Source organism: Nannobrachium achirus, assembly GCF_963921795.1.
Source record: "Nannobrachium achirus genome assembly, chromosome: 15".
Classification (NCBI taxonomy): Eukaryota; Metazoa; Chordata; class Actinopteri; order Myctophiformes; family Myctophidae; genus Nannobrachium; species Nannobrachium achirus.
In genome coordinates, this window is record NC_137822.1 from 31634213 (window position 1) to 31656862 (window position 22650).

General features: G+C 41.0%; 1 protein-coding gene across 2 annotated transcripts; it reads right to left on the minus strand.

Moving 5' to 3' along the window:
* Positions 1–1079: 1079 nt before the first annotated feature.
* Positions 1080–8817, minus strand: taf1a (TATA box binding protein (TBP)-associated factor, RNA polymerase I, A). 2 transcript variants are annotated; one of them, XM_080743030.1, is made up of 11 exons: positions 8801–8817; positions 8137–8270; positions 7535–7701; positions 6145–6258; positions 5364–5559; positions 5073–5203; positions 4229–4387; positions 4035–4101; positions 3622–3745; positions 2899–3059; positions 1080–2469 (listed from the first exon to the last, which is right to left on the minus strand). In XM_080743030.1, the coding sequence occupies exons 2-11, from the start codon at positions 8249–8251 to the stop codon at positions 2393–2395; spliced, it is 1311 nt and encodes a 436-aa protein (XP_080599156.1). In that variant the 5' UTR covers positions 8252–8270; positions 8801–8817; the 3' UTR covers positions 1080–2392. The 2 variants fall into 2 exon arrangements, with proteins under 2 accessions (XP_080599156.1, XP_080599155.1); XM_080743029.1 differs by lacking the exon at positions 8801–8817 and adding an exon at positions 8400–8502.
* Positions 8818–22650: the final 13833 nt, after the last annotated feature.

Here is a 22650-nt window from a genome sequence, read left to right on the forward strand (position 1 = left end):
TGGATAATGATCTGCAAAAAACATTGTTGCAAAAAAGAACACACGTTTTATTAGAAGACATTGTTGTACAAAGTCTGTTTTCTCACCTGAAGCATTATAGCCGGAATAAAAAGGAGAAATTGTTTGCAAGCACTTACCTGCAGAGTGGGTTGGGTTTCATTGACGTTGACTGGTGGCTTTTGTTGTTCAGCTGTGTGAAGACAAGCTTTAATGGCCCTCGGGCAGCCTACATTGTATGTTTGTGTACTGTGCATGCCTGGACCTGAGTGTGTTTTCTTTCATTCCTTTTTATTTTTCTTTCTTCTAAAAAGGTAAGCATTCCACTCCCCATGGTATGTTTTGTTTTGTTTTTCGGCAGAGGGAGGCAGTCCATTGTGGTCCACCTACAGACAGTGTAGGAGAGACTTGACAGTAGAAAAGCTGAGAGCGAGGTGAGACAGATGGTAGGAAAGATGAGAGGGCGACACCGCTGGCGGACTAGACCAAAGTGCAATGGTTGAAGCTAATGTCTGATTCATTGTTTAGCCACTTAAACCCTAAATACATCATTGCCTGGGGTCCCCCAGGGCTATATACTTGGTCCCTGTGCATTGTGAGCTATCGGCTATTTTCACTGAATGTTTGCCTATTTCAGCTGGATGTTCTATCATGACATGCCTAGAACAGGGATGCTTCATGCTTGGGTTCAAGTGATTCAACCCTTATCTTCTCATGCTATTCAAATGGATTGCAAATCAATCAGGCTGATTAAAATGTGCCTTCAGCTCTGATGCATTGAGGTAGGACCTTGTATATAGTGAAACACTTGTATATAGTGAAAATGGCAGAGCTACAAGCTCAACGTGTTGCGATTTAGTGCTAGGCTTGTGGATTGGCTATATGAATAGGGTTTAAGTTATTAATTCAAAATGTTACTTTTGTAATTTGGTGCCGAGGAGACACCAAATGTATCTTTTGGGTCTTACACTTAGGTTTGGGAATCAGATACTGTATATACTGTAGGAAGATGTTACCAGAAGCTTAACTCATAAAGTTAAGCATCTTTTCCAGTGCCTGCAGCCATTCCATCATCATCTGTCTCCTACTGATGTTCTCAGTGGTATTTGTGTGAAGTGATGTATCCTGTCTGGAATGTTGATATGCTGTAGATTAGAATTGAACTACTTCATTGACCAGAGTCCCTCAGGGGTCTATAACAGGCCCCCTCCTAGTTTGAGTATTTTCCCTCTACACCAGATATCGCTAATAGTAAGAGAAATAGACAAGCTTGTGGTTTGGCTATATTCGCTGAATGTTCGCCTATTACAACATTCTCAGACAATATTCTAGGGTTCATGTGGTTAAATGACACTTGAGTTACAAATGGATAAATTAACACATAGGATATTATTTTGCTTTAGGTTTATTGCAAGCTAATCTCTTATTTTGAGCAATCATAACTGGTTTGCAACTTTGACAATGGACCATGGAAACAACAATCGAGGAATTGGAATCGTAAAATTGGAATGTTCCACTGAAAAGTCCAACTCCATTCCACTGAAAAGTCTTAACTCCATGCCAGTGTATCTTTCAGAGCAACGTGCCAAATGTGGCAATGTTTTGTTTTTTACAGCAGGCCTGTGGAAGCCATGTCGATACACCAACATTGGTAACCTTTACTGTACTGTACTTTGTGGTCATCCAAGTTCTAATGGAGCCATGATGTCTCTACTCCCTAGAGAATGAAAATACTGTTTCAGACAATGCTCAGCAACCACAATAGCAAGCAAAACGCGAAAGAAAAGAAAAACGAAAGCACCTCCATTGCATAACTGTAATCCACTTTTGCCATCGTGACATGCCCAGAAAAGAGGCACTAGGCTGCATACATGTGATCAATATGATCGTAACAGCTTCCATGTAAACAATGTAGGCAAAGGGAAGAACTTGTACTACCAGTCATTTTAGTCTGTCTTAATAAATCCAAAGACGATTGTTACTTCTGATGTCCATGTAGGCTACTGTATCACCAAGTCAGAACTAATTTCTCAAAACACTTGGCTCTGCAATAGTTTCACACTGGTACCACTGTACCATACATTTATATTAACCATAAAGATTGAACAGAATACATTAATATAACACTATTCCCCCAAATAAAGTTGTTCTTTGGCAGAACGTCTCACGACCAATTTGTGTTGTGAACCCATTGACACACTTATAGACTTGCTAATGTAGAACAGTATGTGTCTAACTGGTTGGTCAAGTTTAGTATCTCCAATACTGGGTTTAATAGAAAAGGCAATCCAGGCACACACTTTAAAGGAGAAAAACTCCCTTATTGTTTGCCAAAGGTAAACATTTTGTAGGTACAGGTTAAGGTTTTGGGTTTCTTTGGGGTCACTCCTTAAGTTCACTCTCTTTTCCGTTTCTTCCGAGGTGACACATCTGGGAAGAATTTCCTTACAGCTGCATCATAGCTAGAATGACCTGTAACATTGTAACAAGAACACACACAATGATCACTTGGGCTATACGTGGCACAGCGATAATTAACAATTGTCTAACAGCTGCTGACGACAGTCATGTTTGTAATATTTAAAAGCTAAAGAAAGGAATAAAGTCAAATTGTATCCAATCAGGAGAGAGAAGCCGGCAAAGACAAGTTGACCGATTTGTCTCTCCTGACTGGATACAATTGGTATCCCGACCTGAACATTTATTTTTTGTTCACTAAAGAGCTTGTGAGATCTGGAGACCTGAACAAACACTAACAATGATTGGAATATACAGTAGACCTACAAGCAAGTGTATTTAACATTTTTCTATTCTTTTACAAAAAGAAAATGGCACTTTGTTTTGTAGCATTAACCCACAATAACTGCTCCAGAGAGGGATACAGGTATCTCAGGTATTTACCTGGGCAAAGCTTTCTTTCCAGTGATGACTTCACTTTCATCAACTCTGGGTTCTCTGCATAATCTTTCTGGGCATGAAAGCTTGTGAAGTGGTACGAGGGCCACCAATCTTTCCTTGTCGCCATCGTTTCAGAAACAATGCTCCCAAATTCAGTTCCATTTCTAAAAGAAAAGAAATAACAAGACCTTTAACCACATGAACCCTAGCGTCGAACTTTGCATGAAAATGGCAGATCTACAAGGCCACAATGCATTGCGAAAGAAACATTGGTCATTTCTGGCAAAGAGATTTGGTGCAGAGGAAAATATTAGCGGGCTTAATTTAGAGCCCTTGGGAACTGTGGTTAACTAAGTATATAGGGTTTAAGTGGTTAAAAAGGTATTGCAACAGTCATTATCATTGCAATATTTGTAATACAAATAGAGTAATAGAACTTCAAATAGACTATGATTGCCATATTGTCAGGGGTGACTACAACTTTGCTCTCGCAGCACTCAGCATTCCTCTATCTGTCCCTCTTTTGAATCTTTAAGTCCAGGCTCAAGACTCTTTTATGCACTAGCATTTGCTACCAAAATAGGGGTCTATTATCAATCAAATATTTTATTAAATGATTGATTCTTTTTTATAATCAATTAAATTGATTAGATCGATGAACTGTTACACGACTTGATATTTATTGGAAAGTGGAAGTGGTTCATGTCTCATGTACTGTGTACATACTGTTGCTTTAATCTAGTGACGGTGGTCTTCAAATGGCTCCATACATCCAAACTGCTCTTCCAACAGGCAAAGTCCAGCATGTCCAGAGCAACCTCTAATGCAGTCTGGACACAACCTTCTTTGTCTGGGAAAGAAGGGATGGATGTTATTGGGGAACAATGGGACAAGGGGAAACATAAAATATTAAGTAGTACATACAGTAGAAAACATGTTAGACAGCAAATAATGATCACTATAGTTATCCATTTCCACGTGGTATTTGCCTGAATTTCTCTAAAACAAATAATCTAATATATTGTATTTAAAATAAAACGATATAATATTTAGAATTATGCAATAATTTTGCATTCGAGATGGGTGGCGATTTATGATATCCCATTTTAATGTAAGTATTGAAATACACATTCTTTTACCTGACTGAAGCAGCAGAGTGCTGTATTCCAGCATCAGCTCATGGCTGGGGACTCGTGTGTGGAGAGTCTGAGACAAAGGGAAGTAAAGGAAAAATCTCTATTTAGACCCCATTTCATTTTGTACTTAACTTCATAGTTATTACCAGGGAGACAGTCTTTATAGCACTAATTTATTCATGTCTGAATGGTTCTACCTTCAACGCGTTCATCTGGTTCTCCTCTGGACGGTCGTGGCGCTTCAGGAACTTGTAGAGGTAGACAAATGCGTTGGGATTGGATGGAAACGTGCTGTCATACGCATAGTCAGTCAAGACCTTCTCAGCCCCCTCCAGATCACTGTAGAATTCCAGCAGCTGCCCATAATATCAAACAGAGGTTTTGTTTTCAAACTCGACCCTGGTAATTTTTTTCCAACTCACCACAGCCATCTTTTACAAGATGTGTTATGCTCATTTTGTGCAGAAAAGTACTAGAAGTTGACATTTTGAGAAGACAATCCATTCCACATTTTGAATGTGCCTAATTTATTCAGCATCTTAAAGGAATATTTGTGTAAAGGGAGGTTCCACTGCCCCTCAAGCCTAAAGGCTCTTTTCCACCGGCAGCGATAACGATAACGATTTAAAAAAGTGGGTTTTCAATTGAAGTGGATCGGCAGCATCCACCCAACACCGATAAAGACAACGATAGCCGACAACTACATCGTTAGGATCAACAACGATGTGGTTAAGATCACAGTGATATGGAACTGGGTCTCTGACAAACAGCTGGAGGTGCGCTCTGCGCGAGCGGCTGTTAATTGGCGCCTCTTCACATTGATGTCCGATAAATTTATCGGACATCAATGTGAAGGCATAATTATCGCTGTGATATTTTATGGCTATCGTCATCATTATCGCTGCTGGTGGAAAAGGGCCTTTAATCAGGTTGGTCTGATGCTTCTCAGGAGCATAGGACACTCATGGAACAATCAATTAGACTTTTAGCAAATACCTTTGGCAGTGACTCGAGACACTGGATAAGGTGATGAAAACTTACATCAATGTAACAAAGTATGAAGGGATCCCAAATGCCTGGAGACGTGAGGATTGCCATAAAGCTCACGCAGGCTTTTCTGAAGTGGAGATGCAGCTCTGGGTCAGATGCCGGCTCTTCAGATTCACCTGAAACTGTTTAAGTTAATCAGTTAATCTAACAGGCCATGTCCATGCTCTAAACATTGCTTTTTTCCCTCAATTAAACAGTTTCATCTGTAGGTGACAACATAATACTGAAACTTGCAACAAATAATAGACTCTTGGAGGGGTGTCGTGCTACATATTCCGTTACCTGCAGTAAATTTGGATTTTCTGTCGCACCAGATGATATAATCCAGCATGCCCTTGTAGGCCTGGATCAGTCGCATCCTCTGATTCTGTGCCTCTGATATCTTGCCATGTCTCCAGCACTCCGCAATGGACAGCTGTTGATGTGCCTCCATGATCTGGCCATTCACCAGTAGGTGGAATGCATGTTCCAGAGAGATCTGAAAGATGGGGAAACTAGAGATGCAAATGCAGCACAAAAACTAGGACTCTATTGAGTCGAGTCGATTTACAGGTTTACACTGTCACTGTCTTGTACAGGTACAACAAACCTAAACCGGTTTGATTATATGTGGGCCAACTGTACTATTATCATTATGAGACATGCTGACAAGTTAAAGGTACTACATCAACAACATGTGCCGACAGCGACACTGTGGATTATGTTTGTTTATAAAGAGAGCCAGTAGTGTGTCTGAGCCATGCACAAGTTAGGGACAATTTAAAGATGGCTGGCAACAATAAGGCATGATGTGTTTTTTAGTTTTTAAGGACAATTGTAAAAACTGCCTGAAAATATGGTTGCAATAGGCCAAAGTCTTATTTTATTCATACAGTATAGGTTGAAGTGTTTAATTTGTGACAAATGAAAACACAATTAGTCACTCTGTTGGCCTGATTGTGTTTCTTACACTCGTTCATGGGCTCTCAAGGAGAGATTTATAACCAGTAGCCTATTTCCGGTTCCGTCTGGTATTTCTTTTTAGAACCACTGCTCTAGACACTGAAACTTAAGTAATACATACCAAAAGATAACCCTTAACTCCCAGGTTTTTCATCTGAGCATAGAACCGGCTCTTGTCCTCCGTCTTTGAGTTGGGATGTTGGTGCAGAATCTCTGTGCCAACTCTCCAATAGACCTGGGATACATACGGGCAGTAAAGAGAACGTGTAAGTAAGGGTAAGGAACCTTTGCATTCTGCACTTTAACCCATTTAGGCTTAGAATTATTGAATGCTTTAACCAGTGAAAAATAGCAGATATACAAGTACTGCAAGCTTGTAGATCTGCTATTTTTGAAAAAGTCGTGAAAATGTGTGCAAATCTTTGAATATATGTATTTTCAAAGCGAACGTTTGTAACTCAAATTTTGCTTCTGGGGGGTCCCTGGAACTAAATATTTTGAGATGCGGGTCTGTGGCCAAATACATACCATTTTGGGGGTCCTTCACATGAAAAGGTTTGAGAACCACTGACATAGTAGTCTCTCAAGAACAGACTAACTGAGCTCCAGTTAAGTGAAAAGGACCTTTTCTTTGACGATGGCTATAGCCAGATTGCTGACATAGAAACATGGGTTTTTCAAAAAATCTTAGAAGGATTCAAAAGACACTTATAGAATCGGGTCAAAATTCAAGTTTTCATGATTTTTCAAAAATAGCAGATCTACAAGCTTGCAGCGCGGCACTCGGTGCCGCGCTGTGAGCTTGTATATCTGCTATTTTTTAATAGTTAAAGCATCCGATAATTTTAGGCCTACTGTATCGTTGCTGTCGGGTGGAAACCTGGCACGTCCAAAACCATTGCTCTACGGGAAACGGGATCCATATGTGTTCTTATGCACTGGTTCCCAAACAGTGTGTCGGGACCCATTTGTGGGTCACAGACACATTTTTGTGGATCCCTTCATTTTTTTGTTTCCTACATTTTGTTTTTCATTATTATTTCAAAACATCACAGCAACAGCAAACTATTTTATTAAATTAAAAACTAAATTAAATTATTTTCTTCAATAATTTCATGGAAAAATGTAAGTAAAACCTGCTATTTTCACTAGTTTTGGTCCCAGGGCGAACGTCAAATTTCTCTTTTTCACAGGCTAAAAGGTTCGGGAACCACAGACTGTTCTAATGGATCAACAACAGAGTTCATTGGTTGAATATGTATAAAGCCCACAGACAGACTTAACCACTTTCAACCTGGTGGCCCTATTTTTGGGAATGTTATTACTGACTACGATTTGTGCGCAGAAATAGCCGATCCACAAGCTCACAACGTGTCAGATCGAGCTTTATGTAGAGTGGCAATCTTTACAACTTTTGTCCAACACTGTCATATGACCAAGTATAAAACAGGGAATTCATCAATTAAAATACATGGAAAGAAGAAATATGAGTGGTAAGGACACACACCAACCTCATTCATGACCGGAGGTATGTCTCCTTGTGCTGTGTCTTCTAGCGCTTGGGCATAACTGGACATGTAATCTAAAGCCTCTTTCCATCGATGATGCAACATGGCGTCTCTGATATACTGCAGACAGGTCCTGGTGGACTTGTGATAGCCAGTCTCTTGGGCCGTTTCTGAGGATGCAAAACGTACAACATATTCTAAACATGTGAAATAAGGAACACATGGCAGGAAAAGACACTTTGTACAATCTACATCAGTGGTTCTCCACATGACAGTGACAATTTGAGGACTTTTAAGACCTAAAGAAAATAACAAAAGAAAAATACCATTACTGCACCAAAAGTAATCAACAAAGCTATATGCTACTATAAAAACTAGTTAAACACTGGCCAGATTATCAAATAATATAAGCAGCACGAGCCGTCGTGGCCTTGTAGATCTGGTATTGTCAATGCTATGTTATCTATGGAACCAAGTCAAACTAAATTGAATGCCTCAACTCCTACATTCCAAGCACTTGCCAGGAGGGGGGTCATGGCCTGAAAAGGTTGAGAACCACTGATCTACACAACAAAACACAGCATTTTAGGTCAAATCCGGCTCACGTGTAAATAAGGGATCTGGCTTGGGTAGTTTAATTTTCTTGGTACGGGTGTCTTCTAGTTCTAAAGGTTCATCATCCTCATTGGGAGACATAGGCTCTGGTTCAGTGTCATCCATGATCAGCACCTATTCAGACCTGAAAGACAGACAGCAATCAACTTATGACTAAATGACTATCCTGTTACTGTATATGTTACAGGTGACATCTACTGTACATAATCTTTCTTTTCGGTTACTAGTCATCTCTTTGAATGAAAAACTGTACCTCTGTTTTTTCTTCTTTCTTTTCCCAAACTGTTATGAAGTATTCACTATTCACTCAATCTAATCTGATCATTTTGGGAAGGTCACGTTTCTAAAAGCGTTAGTAGTACGACTCCATTATAAACTACTGAGCAGAGTTGATTGATGATACAGAATAACTGGGTTGAAAGTAATCAAACCTACAGTTATTCAGTGCCCTGCTGTTGTTCTTTTCCTACAGGAGCTGGATCAGACAATGCTTAACTTTGGTTTCTAGACTTTCTACCTGCTATAGCACCTCCGTCCGTGCCTCTTATTTAGCACCTACCTTCCGGAGGCTAGTAGTAATACGTAATTAAAGTTAAACGTGTTTATTTAGGGTAGTAAACATAAAGTTAGTGGTAAACTACAGAAGGAACCCACGTTGTGTACAGCCGCTCTTCTTCTACTGTGTTTTGGATCCCGTTCCAACTTCCGTATTCCGTTTATTCTACAATTTCTGGTTGTCGGTTTTGACCTCCGATATGTTGCATTACCGCCCCCTGTGGGCCCTGTCGTATTTTCATTGAGCTGAGAGGGAAAACGTTGCTCTGGATCTGGAACTATGATCTGGATCTGGAACTATGTCAAGGACCCCCAAATTGACACTTAGTAGCCCGCGGACCCCCATATAAGAGAATTATCTCTGAGACCCCAATCTATATTGTAAAATCAATGGTAATTTTTACTCCATTTGGTTCCATTTGACGTGTCCATCTGGTTCCATTTGGAAAGTGGACCACTTTATGCGTATGTAGGCTAACTCGGGTTTGAAAAGTCCCACAAACTTTCTCAAGTCCTCATTTGGAGAGGGATACAGGAGTGGGCACCTAAATGTTAAATTGGCTATTTATTCCATAATGTAAAAAATTAAGAATAAATGTATGCTCTGGGAAATTAACAGAAATAATATTATATAATCAGTATATTATATAAGTATACAAGATTTGATTTGAACATGCACAGTACACAGTGTGAATTTAATACCGGGAGTTCCCGGCAAGAACTTCAAGCCACTTTAACCCCTGGTTTTGGGGGGCCACCAAAAGAAATCTAGCTTAGGGCCACCAGAATCCTAGAACTGGCCCTGATCATGCTCTGACATCACTGTGATGTCAGGGGAACCACACAAACAGAATCCCTTTTTATGCCTATATATGGAGATCCCTGATGTCATCACTATTAAGCCCATATCTATCAGGACTTCATATCAGAATGCCCATATATGGAGGCCACATCGGCACATAACACACTAACAGAATCCATATATGGCCAAGACAGATAGCAAGACAGCTTATACTGTGTGGCTGGTTTCCTCAGACAGGGATCTCCATGTATGGGCATAAAAGGGATTGTATGTATGATGTCAGATGTCATAGACGTCATAGGACTTTCACATAACAAATAACTGAGTAAGCATGTTTGGGCACCCCCTCACAGCATATCTCAATATACAATACATGCGTCTCCATATGGGTAACTGGTCTGATATACATCACTGACCGGTCAAGACATGGCAAGACATGTCGCCCTGAGGCGTCTTGTCTAGTGTATAGTATAATACCCGCTAACAAATAACAGTCTTTTAAAAAGGGAGTTTTGGTGGTACAAGATCACAGCAATGGTAAAATCAAAATGAATATATCAAGACAATTTCATGTTGATGTTATTGGCCAAACTTGTAACTTTTGAGTAATAAAAATTCAAAAAATGACCCAAAAATGAATTGAATTACTTGAGGCAGTACACAAATATGAATGTAATTCAAATTACAGCAAATAACAGCCAAATGTAATTCAATTAGGCCTACATAATTCAATTACATGTAATTAAAATTTTCCTAACACTGACGGTACATCATTTCAGACCCACATTTATAAACTTCTTGCTTCTTCAGGAGTGTGCCAATGTTTATGAGCCCGTGTGCCGTAGATGCGATTGCGCCATCTTGTGGGCATACACTGGTTGTGTTTTTTCACACGCACGCACGCACGCACGCACGCACGCACGCACACACACACACACACACACACACACACACACACACACACACACACACACACACACACACACCACACACACACAGCTTGAACCCACACGATGGCGCTGTCGTATCTAATTACGGCACATCAATATTGGCTGAAGCCACTTTAGTGTTGGCCTATAATAACTCTATCAGCTGAAACAGACCAGCGTGATAACACTCTACAATAACTCTTATGGTCAATTGACAATAAGGCCCACCTCCAGGCTCTCACCCATGCAACAACAACTGAACAACAATAAATCTAATCTGACCAAAACCACCTGACTTTCCTTTTACCAACAAAAACAAAATTCAGCCACCTCCGAAGGACGTAGTATTGGTGTGTATCCACCCACCCAACCCCCCCCCCCCCCCCCCACCCCCCCCAAACCACCAGCCCCCCCCCCCCCCCCCCCCACCCCCCACCCCAGCCCTTTGAAGTGGTGTCTGCAAGAACTGTAACTAAGTAGCCTATACTTATAAGTACAATGTTTAGGTTTTTACTTGAATAAGGCTATATTCTACTTTTACTTCTACACAACATCTCGGGCAAATATTGTAGGCTACTTCCACTACAATTATTTTAAACCCTTTATTTACTATGGTATTTTCAAATAGCCACAGTATAAATAAGCTAAAGTGGTTTAATTATGTTTTATAATATTGTAATTTATATCTGCAAAGTAACTATAGTTACTAAAGTTTTCAAATAAATTGTAGCAGAGTGAAAGTACAATTGATCCAAGATTTGATAGCCTAGAAGTAAAAACACCACCACTGGAGTAGGCCTAGAAGTAAAAGTATTGGAAATTGGAAATACTCAAGTAAAGTACAAAATACCTCAAAATCCTACTGAAGTAGCCTATATTACTTTAAGTGAATGTACTTAGTTACTTTACACCCACGGGCACCACTGGCCCATGCAGTCCAACCGGTTTGTCAGGTCGAGCGGAAGGAAGGAGGAGGTACCATACAACAACGGCAGGGCTGGCTGCAGGTACAGGTAGAGTACAGGTAAGGAACAGAACAACAGAGAAAAGCTAAAGAAACCAAGAAGACAGAGAACAGAGACCAAGAAACTACTGGCGAGGACTACTGCTTCAAACTTACACAAGAAGAACCAACCAATTAACCAGCATAAAAGGTACGTTTTGGGCATTTTCTTCCCACTCGTTTTGTTTGTGTTGAAGAATTATTTCTCCCCCCCTTTATTTTATTTTATTGTTTTACTATCTTAGCTATCAGAAATGGATTAACCGCGTAGGCTTTTATAGACCCATTGACCACGTAGACATCACTGCTACGCAGCCTGTGTTTTTATTTGAGCAATTTGAAACCAAGCCTTGAGTTCAAAACAACCACGCTGCTGCTTGCGTTTAGCAGATGGAGACTGGAGAGCTCCTGTCTGTGTCTTTCTGTCTGTCTTTTACTCGTGTTTTGACTACTGCCTTCTCTGGGTAGTCTGCTGTGTTATCCATCTTATGATGCAACAATTATTGAGTTGAAATGTTTTTATGAATAAGGGTGGATGGTTCGCCACCAGTGTATACAAAATTAACCTCGTTTCCAGGCTGATGGCGTCAGCTCAGCTCATGCCATCCATTCTCCTTCCTCCATCTCTCTCTCTCTCTCTATTAGCATGACAAATACACTTGTTGCCAAAGCAGTATTCAGAATGTAGGCAGATACCTGAGGGCATAGCACAGACAATGAACAAGTTTACTAACCCTTCATTAATGTAACCTAACCTACTACTGACTGGCCATTAACAAAAATAGCTGTGCATTTAACAGTGTGTCTGCCTCTTTGCCATTGAGCAACACACAAGAAAACCCCTGCACCACCCAGGTAATATTTTATGCTTATCTTAGTGTCAACAAGTGTTAAAGTATGATTACCGGTAACTAATTATCTCTGGTATGTTGGGCAGCATCCCAGATGTTTGCAGGTCACAGATTTTCCGATTTACAGTAGGCTACCATGCCTTATCATTCATGTTGATTGGTAAAACCTTTAAACTGTATTCTACTTTGATGGTGTGGCTCTTTCTAGATGTGTGTGTGTGTGTGTGTGTGTGTGTGTGTGTGTGTGTGTGTGTGTGTGTGTGTGTGTGTGTGTGTGTGTGTGTGTGTGTGTGTGTGTGTGTGTGTGTGCGCGCGTGTGCGGTTGTGCGTGTGTGTTTGTGTGTGTGTGGTTGTGCGTGCGGGCATGTGTGTGACTATCTGTGACTTCTTGTGCATTCTGCCACTAGGCCATGGAAGTATATCCACATTCTTTCCCCCATGTTTTATTATTTTTGAAATGTAGGCCTATCTTAGATTTTATAATGGATGTTCGAGCTGACACATGACTCCAAATGTTGGAGTCTATTGTCACAAATGCATCATACATCGATGACTGAGGTCCTAGACTGGCCGCACGAAATCTGATATCCACATGGGAGCATCTCCATTATTAGACTCTGTTAAGACTCTGTTAAAAACTGTTTTCTGCATACATTGGATGGATGACGTTGTTCCAGACTAGGCAGTCATCATGTATATACTGTAATCAAATGCATAATAGACCTAGCATTGACCAAAAACAGAATCTCTTATTATTGAACCTACTAAAACCAAGTCGGTAGACTCGGTACATCTCCTTTGAGTAAGTAAATCTTATGTTCCTTATGGAAATGGACAACCTTGACAACCTTTGACGAAGTGACTAAGAATTTGAATAGTGACACAAGAGGCAAATGAGTACATTGAACTTGAGGGGATGTCAAGACAGCCCAGCTCATCTTCAGTTTTCCAGATGCTTTGGCTGTCATTATTGTTATTGTATCTTGTGCATGACAGATGTGCAACTTTAGATTTCCCCCCTCTCTGATTGGCTCCCCATTAGAGTCAACGGCAACCACACTTGCAATTTCCAATTGCATCTTTCCAGTGTGTTGCCTGACAGAGTAATTGTTGCCCGACAGGACACAGCCACAACATCTTGGCACCTCCTCATGCTGGTCACCAACCTAGCCTCACTTTGCTGTGGGATGGCATCCCATTCCTCAACCAGGATTTGTCGCAAGTCAGCCAACATGGTTCTGTTGGTCACTAGCACGTACAGCTCGCCCAAGCTGATCCCACAAGTGTTCAATTGGGTTGAGGTCTGGACTCGGGGCAGGCCATCAGGTACTCTCTGGTGATCCTGGCTCTGTGTGGGCGAGCGTTGTCATCCTGGAGGATAGCATTAGGGCCCAAATTCTGTCAGAACCCATGCTCAGGTGCTTGGCACACACCTGTGACTGGCACACACCTACCAGTATTTGAAGCCCAAAACGAGAGTGAATGCCAGCAGAACAGTATACAGGCCATTTTGGCAAATATTTGGTTGGCACCCACACATTTGGCTATGTTGCTCATGCCACGAATGCCCGATGCTTACAAGCTGTACCTTGTTGTAAAGGTGACTAATCAATGATAGAAAATGATATAAATCACAATACCAATTGGTATTATTAAAGGGGAGATATAGTGGACCAAAGTCAAGTTAACTGCACGGTTTATGTACCGTATGTATATATACACACATAGGTGAAATTTGTCCTCTGCATTTACCCATCCTATAACAACTAGGAGCAGTGAGCAGTCATTGGATTCTACGGTGCTCTGGAGCAATTAGGGGATAAGGGTCTTGCTCAGGGACACATCGACATTGCTGGGCTGGCCTGGAATTGTACCTGGGACAACCAGGGACTCTGGCTCGCACTATGGCCTTTATTTAGGGAGGCCCTGGCCCTGGCCTTTATTTAGGGAGTAGGGGGCTGCTGCCAGAGAGATGGGAGATGTGACATTTTATTATATATTAGTCAGGGGCTGAGCCACCAGGCTCAGACCTGGTTGGTCAGACTTGATCACTTTTAAAATGTAATGCTAACTACAACAAGGCCACATTTTCTGAGGTGAATGGACATCATCTGCAATAATCACATTTTTGAAGCAGTGACACTGGAAGAACGTTTGAAGAAGAAACTCTCATCGTTCAGTGTGTGTGCAGAGACAGGCCTACAGCATAGAGGGTACAGCGGACATTCCAGAAAGGACATTCCAAATAAGAGTCCTCTCTGTGAAAGCGGAACCTACAGTATGTAGACGATTTGGGCCTTTTGCGAACAGGACACAGTCATCATCATCTGTTTTAAGTCCGCTTTCCAGGCACTGCTGGGTTGGACTTGGACTGGCTTCTCGCTATGGCTTTCTTCCACCGGGAACGGTCCATGGCCACCTCATGGTCGATGCCGAGTGCCCTCATGTCAGCCACCACGGTCGTCTGCCAGGTTTTCTTAGGCCGGCCACTGGGTCTTGTCCCCTCTTTGTTAAACAACATAACTTTCTTCACCCAATCATTCTCTTCCTTCCTCACTACGTGTCCGTACCATCGCAGTCCGCCTCTCCTCACCACATCTGCAATAGCCTCCACTCCCATCTTCTGTCTCAGTTCTGCACTGGTCTTTCTGTCCCTCATTGACACGCCACACATCCATCTAATCATCCTCATCTCTGCTCTGTTCAGCTTGTCTTCTGCTACAATCTACAGCTCTTAATACCAGACAGTGTCGCTAGTAAACATTCTTGGCTTTGATGGTGTAGTTTAAGAAATGTGGTGGTAGGTCCAGTGTTTATACCGAGATAGGCACAGAAACAAATGTGTGTGTGTGTGTGTGTGTGTGTGTGTGTGTGTGTACACACACACACAAACACTAGTTCAAGACATTTGTTGGTAGGTTCAGTAGTTAGTTAGCGAGATGGGCGAGAAAACACACACACACACACACACATTACTAGACGTCTCGCCTCGCCCCATAGGAACCATGCACTAACAAGCAAAAGACCACAATGAATAGAACCCATAATTCTGGCTGCCTACCTACCGTATTATGCTGAGATCTAGCTTTTCCATCACTAGGGAATGGCAAAGTCACTGTTTGCTCTTGGGAATGAGCCCATTGTATGGCTGTGTGGGAGATAATTGACCTCATTGAGTGGCACCCTGTAAGCTAAGCACTGCTGGTGTTCATTCAATTTAACATTTAAGACTGTCTAAACACACGTCGGCTCTCAATTATAAAATAAGCTTTTCTCGCACGCACGAGCACACACAGGAATGGGTAGATTGTGTGTGTGTGTGTGTGTGTGTGTGTGTGTGTGTGTGTGTGTGTGTGTGTGTGTGTGTGTGTGTGTGTGTGTGTGTGTGTGTGTGTGTGTGTGTGTGTGTGTGTGTGTGTGTGTGTGTGTGTGTGTGTGTGTGTGTGTGTGTGTGTGTGTGTGTGTGTGTGTGTGTGAATCTGTCACAGTGCAATGTCAACTTTTAGCACTTACATAGCTATGACACAGGTGTAGCATCTCTTTGATCCTAGAATTTAGAACACTTGGAATTACAAAACAGCAGTTATATCTGGTGACTGAACCAAAAACAACCAAGTGACCCATTCTTTATCTGTGGCCAAAATTAGAGAAACAACGGATTGAAATGAATAGTCCCCCCAGGTGATTTAGAAATCTAAATTCAATTCTTAAACAAGCCTGATATTTACTGTAAATGCTAGAAAGAGGTCTGATTAGAGCTAACCCCACCCTGTATCTGTCCTTTGTCTCTGTCCTTTCACCAGTTCAATCTCTTCCATATAGCCTAAAAGCCAGTTATGAAGAGATTTGAACTGGTGAACTCCTGTTAAAGGATGTGTGGCTGTAATAAATCATCTAAAAGTCATTTCCAGGTGTAGACCGGGCTGTTTGTTCTTTGGTAACGACGTGGCTACGCCCTGGTGTAGTTTGCATTGTGATTTGACATGATTCAGCTCTGGAGTTGTTCTGAGATTTGTTCTGTTTTCATTTGCTATTCTCTTTTGGGGGTGGGGGGAATAAATAAATACATTCTATTAAAATATGAAAGTAAAAAGGATGGAAGAAAAAATATGCAAATAGTAAGCCATTTTTAGCCAGTTGATATAACTTACAATTGAGTAGCTAATCAAATAAAGCATGATTTAAATAATAACACCAACAACAATGAATGTAGTGCAAAACTAGGTAAAGCAGTATAAAGATGGAGAATGAAGTCAGCTTTGGCTTTGTAACTCAACTGAACCCACCACAGACCATTGTTTTCACTTGAGTGCTGCAGTCATTAAAGCCATATTAAATATTGATTGGTGATGGCACCCAGGTCCTGAGGTGGGAGGCATGCCCTGGTGGGTTCATGAGCTCCAGTTACCAGACAAATAGACACATCACACATTTTATAATCCTTGGTGTTCAATTAACTCTGAGACTTAAATGTAAGAATCAAAAGGTCAAAGTTCTTCTGAAAGTACGTTGATAATAATGGCAAGTTTATTATATTATTATTATATTTGGGTGTTTTCTCCAATTTCTTAACATTGTGTTGTACCTCTGAGAGCCGTTGAGGCGACAGACACCTCCCCCCTCCTCTTCTCAGATTACAGCTCAAAGGCAGTCAGGTATGCTATTGTCAGTCCTCCCCTGTTGACTCCTTCTTTTGTTTTACCTTTTTTGGGAGCTCTTTTCTCTTTTAATTGGATATTTCATTGTAGGCAATTATGCACCTACCCACAAGCAAGTCATTGTGATTCAAATGGCAATGACTGCAGTCAGATTCCTGTAGGAGATGTCTGTGGCTGCAGTCCCTCCCTGCTTCTTTCTCTTTCCGTGTTGCTGTGGTGTGGTGTCACCCAGGCCAGCCACCCAAACCTGTTTTTCGGACCATCTTCATAGAGGAGTTCTAAGTACCAGAAACAATTCAGTGCATGTGCTTGCACACTAAACCCCTCTGTCTGAGCTAAATTAACATAACTGTGAGACGTAACAACACACACTGGGACCCTTCTGGTTTAGTTTGGATTCGTTTGGCATTATGAAGAGTGTCGGAGAGAACAGCGACGCAAACACTGTCACTGATATCAATCTGTTTTTAAATTCCTGTTGGTTCCAGTGGTTTATTTTGAGGACTGCTCTTCAGGTCCCCAGTCAGGTGACCCAGTCACCCAGGAGAACAGTTATTTTTTAATGGATCTACAATTCTACATTCTACATCTTGATAGTTAATGTGTGTTTCATGCGTGTATGCAAGAAGGATTAATCCTGCTGATTTATACAAAGGTCCTGAAATCTGTGTAATTCATGGGTTGCATTTGTAGTTCTAAACCGGCCATATTGAGGACCAACACAGGTGTTCAATGTGTTTGATAGGCATAGAACTAATGTTCTACGTAATCAAAACACCTGTGTTGGTCTTCAAAATGGCTGGTGTAGGACTACAAATGCAACCCATGAATTGTCAACAAATATATGAATTAAGCCCTATATACGGTAGGCCGACTTTGTCATACGATGAATAGTGAAAATAGCTATTTTGGAACTTTTGGGAAATTAATTGCATGCCCGCAATAGAGATGTCAGGTTGAAAGTTGTTAGACTCCTATCTTTGCAATAAAAATAGAGTAGTTTGGCTGGTTTTGTTGCCATGACTGACTGGCAGGCTGGCTGTTGTCAGTTTTTAATTTTTGTCTTGACAAGGAACAAGGAAATGAGAGATATGAGATTTCAATGGCTTAACAACAAGGCACAGCAGAAGGCCACGCATACCTCGGCGGTGACAACATAATGAATTTAGAAGTATGAAGGCTTGTCCATCTGCTGGCTAGTACTTTAGGTGTGTGTATTTTCTGGTGTGACACACGTATTTGGTCTTTGTCTTTCTATTGCTGCAATGATCACAAACACGTCACAGCAGGGTGGATACCATGACTGCATTTTATTTTTAGCTCACATGACCCCACTAAAACTATGACAAAAAATGTTTGTCAACTACAATTTTTCACTGACGAAAACGGCATAAAGACTAGGCTATGAATATGATGACTAAAAATACTAAATATATTGACAATTTCGTCAACAAATAAAAACCAGACTAGAAATGTTTGGAATAGGGACTATTGTAGTGGAGAAGAGATCCAGTTGAACTATAAGACAAGTCATTTTATATTTGGTTGCGCTTGGGTGTTGCGCTCTGAAAATGGCAGATCTACAAGCTCTGTGTCACACTGCAACAGAGACTTATGAGCTTGTAAATCTGCTATTTTCAGCAACCAAGTTTAAAATCAGCCATTACCACACCATCGACAAATTCAACTGTATTTTTAGTCTATAAAAATCTAACATTTAGTCGACTAAAACTAAACTAAAACTTTTTCAGATTACTAAAATATGACTAAAACAAAATTTAAACTTTATTCAAAAGATTATGACTAAACCATATCATGATTTGCTGTCAAAATTGCTATGTAAGATTATAGAAAGTTGAAACAGATTGTTCCACAGTTGTGTCATGGGTACGAGCATTGTCGTTTCTGCATGGGACTGTTTGTAGTGGTACAGATGCTCACCACTTAAACCACAGTTACCCCTGCTGGCCTAGGTTCAAACTTCAAATCCCAACAGAGCGTTACGTCCTGCATCTACTTTACTCTGTCTTGTTTGGACGGAAGGAAAGCTGGCATGGAGATTCAAACATTCAAAGATTCTTTATGTAGTGATGCGCGGAAGCAGAGATTCCCACTCGCCAGACCAATGCATAAACGACCGAATCGTCTGAGCCGGATTGGAATAGGGCAGAGCCCTATTGGCAGGGCTGCTGTGGTCTGGTTCATGGCTGTACTAACTATGAGGGCTACATTTACATCCTATTCTATAATTCCTTTTGTTTAGTGTTTCTTTTTTTTTTTCTTTTTTTTTTATATATATATTTTTTAATATTGTATTGATGATCACAATTGTGGAGACAGTGGTTCCTGGACAGTGTACTGATGAACACTGGTGTACCTTGAGAATTTGAACCTCAGAGGTGAATTCTATACTATTCCTAAACAAAATAATTTGACCAAACCTGGCATCCCTAATTTTTTATTTTTTAAATGTCCCTTTTTCCCCCCACAAAGAAAAAAGTATTAGAAGAAAATAAACATCTACAGAGTGATAAGAGTGATAACTCAGGCCTATTTGCATGGATTTGAATGCAGGTGTGCCTTGGCCCTTGGGTTTTGACTTGCCCTTTGGTGTGCCTTGGGCACAAAAAGTTTGAAAACCACTGGACTGCGGACAGGGTATGTGATTTGGTTTGTTTTCCTTGTTAAATGTAGGTGTTTAAAGCCCTTGAGACTGTACACAGTAGAATCTGAGTTTTAACTCGGTGTGTACAAATAATTAAATAATGTGTCCATTTGGTTACATTGGTACACAATCAGAGTTAGAAATGGATACTGTGTCAAAGGGATTAAGAGCTATACAAATAAAGTTACATTAAATTAATTTAGTTCAAATGTGTGCTTAAGCTTTATACAACAGGGTCAGTCACTGGAAGATGTCAGGGTATTCAGTTCAGTTCAGTCTATAGACTATAGGTACACCAAAGAGACTAAAGGTTTAAAATAAAAACAACAATTGACCACCAGCATGCTGTTCCTTGAAGAATGTTTAGTTCACTGTTGCTACAATTAAAATATAAAATAAGTGTGAACCCACCCACAGTCGTATTCAATAGTGTATATTGTATATTCTTTCCCCATGTAGTAAACCCTGCTGTCATTAATAATATAACACTGAATATCACCTAAAATACAACTGCTGACAAAGTCCTTTATTTGCCAAATCAAAGGTCACAGAAATAATTTCAATCAAGTTACTCAATACAGATAAAAATAACCGTGACTGCCTAACAAGGCATTATTATTTCTGTCTAATACATTGTGCAACACACAATGTCATATTGATTGGCTGTGTGACTGTGAATCATTGCTCTGTTTTTGGGAAACACGTTTGTGTCAGTCACACTGGAATTGCATCATGGGAACAGGGAAAACTGCCTTGAGGAAAAACATGGGATTTGGAAGGGTGGGAGATTTGCGTCTTGCATCACTTCAGGCCATCCATAGGTAAACAGGGCGTGGAAACACACACACACACACACACACACACACGCGCGCGCGCATACACACACACACACACACACACACACACACACACACTCTTTGTAAAAAGACACCTACAGTATACATACAGTACATGTGTAACATTCTTATACTATGACACCATCTGCAGTGTTAAAACACACTGCTGACACACACACACACACACACACACACACACACACACACACACACACACACACTGGCACATAATTGTATACTTAAGAGTAGGCTACTCTGTACTGTACGTACACAAATGGAATCGAAGGATCTCAGTTGAATCCCCGCCCTCCTGTATGCGTGTTGAAGTGTCCTTGAGCAAGACACTTAATCCCTAACTGCTCCCAATGGGCAGGTTGGAGCCTAGCATCGTTGCCTCCACTGTCTGTGTGTGAATGTAATGCACATTTTAAAGCACTTTGGATAAAAGCATTATATAAAATGCACCATTTACCCAGTTGTTCAACATATTACCATCCTACTACCTACCTGTAAACATTCCGAGCATCAAGGAACTGGACAAGGATGGATCCACATAGAGTGTAGAGCCAAGCTTACACTGAATTCTTTGATATACTTTGTTGTGCAAGGTGTCGGGCACTGACAAAAGCCGATCTGCAATCTTGCAAGGCGTTGTGCTGCGATGCGCTGTGGGCTTGTAGGCTGGCTATTTTAGTGCGGGACCTCAGCGTGCAACTAAGTATGAATCCTGCTTGAAGGCAATTATTGGCAATTAATGATAATTAAACCGATCAATAAATACATAAAAAAGAAATGAGAAAAGAATACGTCTGTATAAGGTGACCAGAAGAGCTAGTTGAAATGTTTGTGTCGCAATTAAGCATCTGATGTAAGTATCACATAATTGTATTAAGTATCGGCTTATTAGCTCTAATGATTTGTTCCTTCTACTTCCTGTTTAATATATATTTTTGTTTCAGTCCATTTCTGAATGATCCATAACAGTTTGTTTTTGTTTATGATTTCTGCTGTGTTGTTGGAAAAATGTTTTGTTGGCTTGTCTGAAACCCGAGTTTTGTCTGACAAACTGATCTTGTTACCAATGATGCAGAGACACTAATTTATGGCTAGGGCACATTGGCTTTGGTCAACCTGGTCTTATGTTGCCTTTTCTGGTGGTGTTATTTTTAGAAACCAGTCTAATGAAACTAACCAGACCTGCTAATTGTCCCTCTAGTGTGTTAAACATTTACACGTCCAGACCAGGCTTGGTTTGGCAAGCTGGCTTCGCCAAACTGGTGTGTGTTTGTGCGTGCCTGTGTGTGGATGTGTTCAAGATATTATCTGTCTCTAGTTCTGTGTGTGTTGGCAGTAACAACATCTCAAGTGTTCTCAGTCACTGTTAGTGTCGGCTATGTCCTAAAGTATTGTACAAATTGACTAATGGCTGGTAATGATTAGCTAGCAGCAAGCCAGTGCTCATGGTGCTCTGGTTCTGGCAAGGCTCAACAGAATTTGCTTTAGTCGTGGGTGTTGTCACACTTACTCTGCAGACAGCTGGAGCGGACTTTCAATGGTGGTATTGAGACGTTGTGTTGTGTGTTAAACTGATGAAGCAGACAAAGGGAATCCTGTATTGTCCCACAGGATCAACCATTAAGCACAGGGATAAATACATAATCAATAGGTTCATTATCAGAAGAGTTGTCCTGAAGTCTGAAGATATTTGGCGTAGAGGGGGGAAAAGGAGGTGGCCTAGTATAGAGACCCCTGGGGATTCCTGTCAACGAAGTAGACAGGAAGTAGATTTGTTTAAGTGGTTAAAATGAAATCAGGAATATAGTGAAACGTTTTGAAATATACTATCTTAGCAGCAGTAGTATATTCAGTTCATTTCAGTAAAGAAGCAGCCTGAGAACTCAACTGCATCCTACAGTGAAACTAAGTAATTAGCCTAAATGCACTTCATACACACAGTAACAAGTAGAGTCGAGTTTCTCACGCGTGTATCCAAAAGGCACCCTGGTACAGTTAACACCCGCCTGCGGAAGCTTGTGATTGGCTGATTGGCCGGAGGTACCAGGGAGTGCTCCGCTGTGTTCACTTGGACCACGCAGAGGGGACGAAGATGTACTATTCTGGCACCCTGGTTTACAACTTCTAGCGGCGCTGAGTCGGCTCATGCGACCTTCGCAACGCTCGACACGGTGACTCGCTCGCTACCAC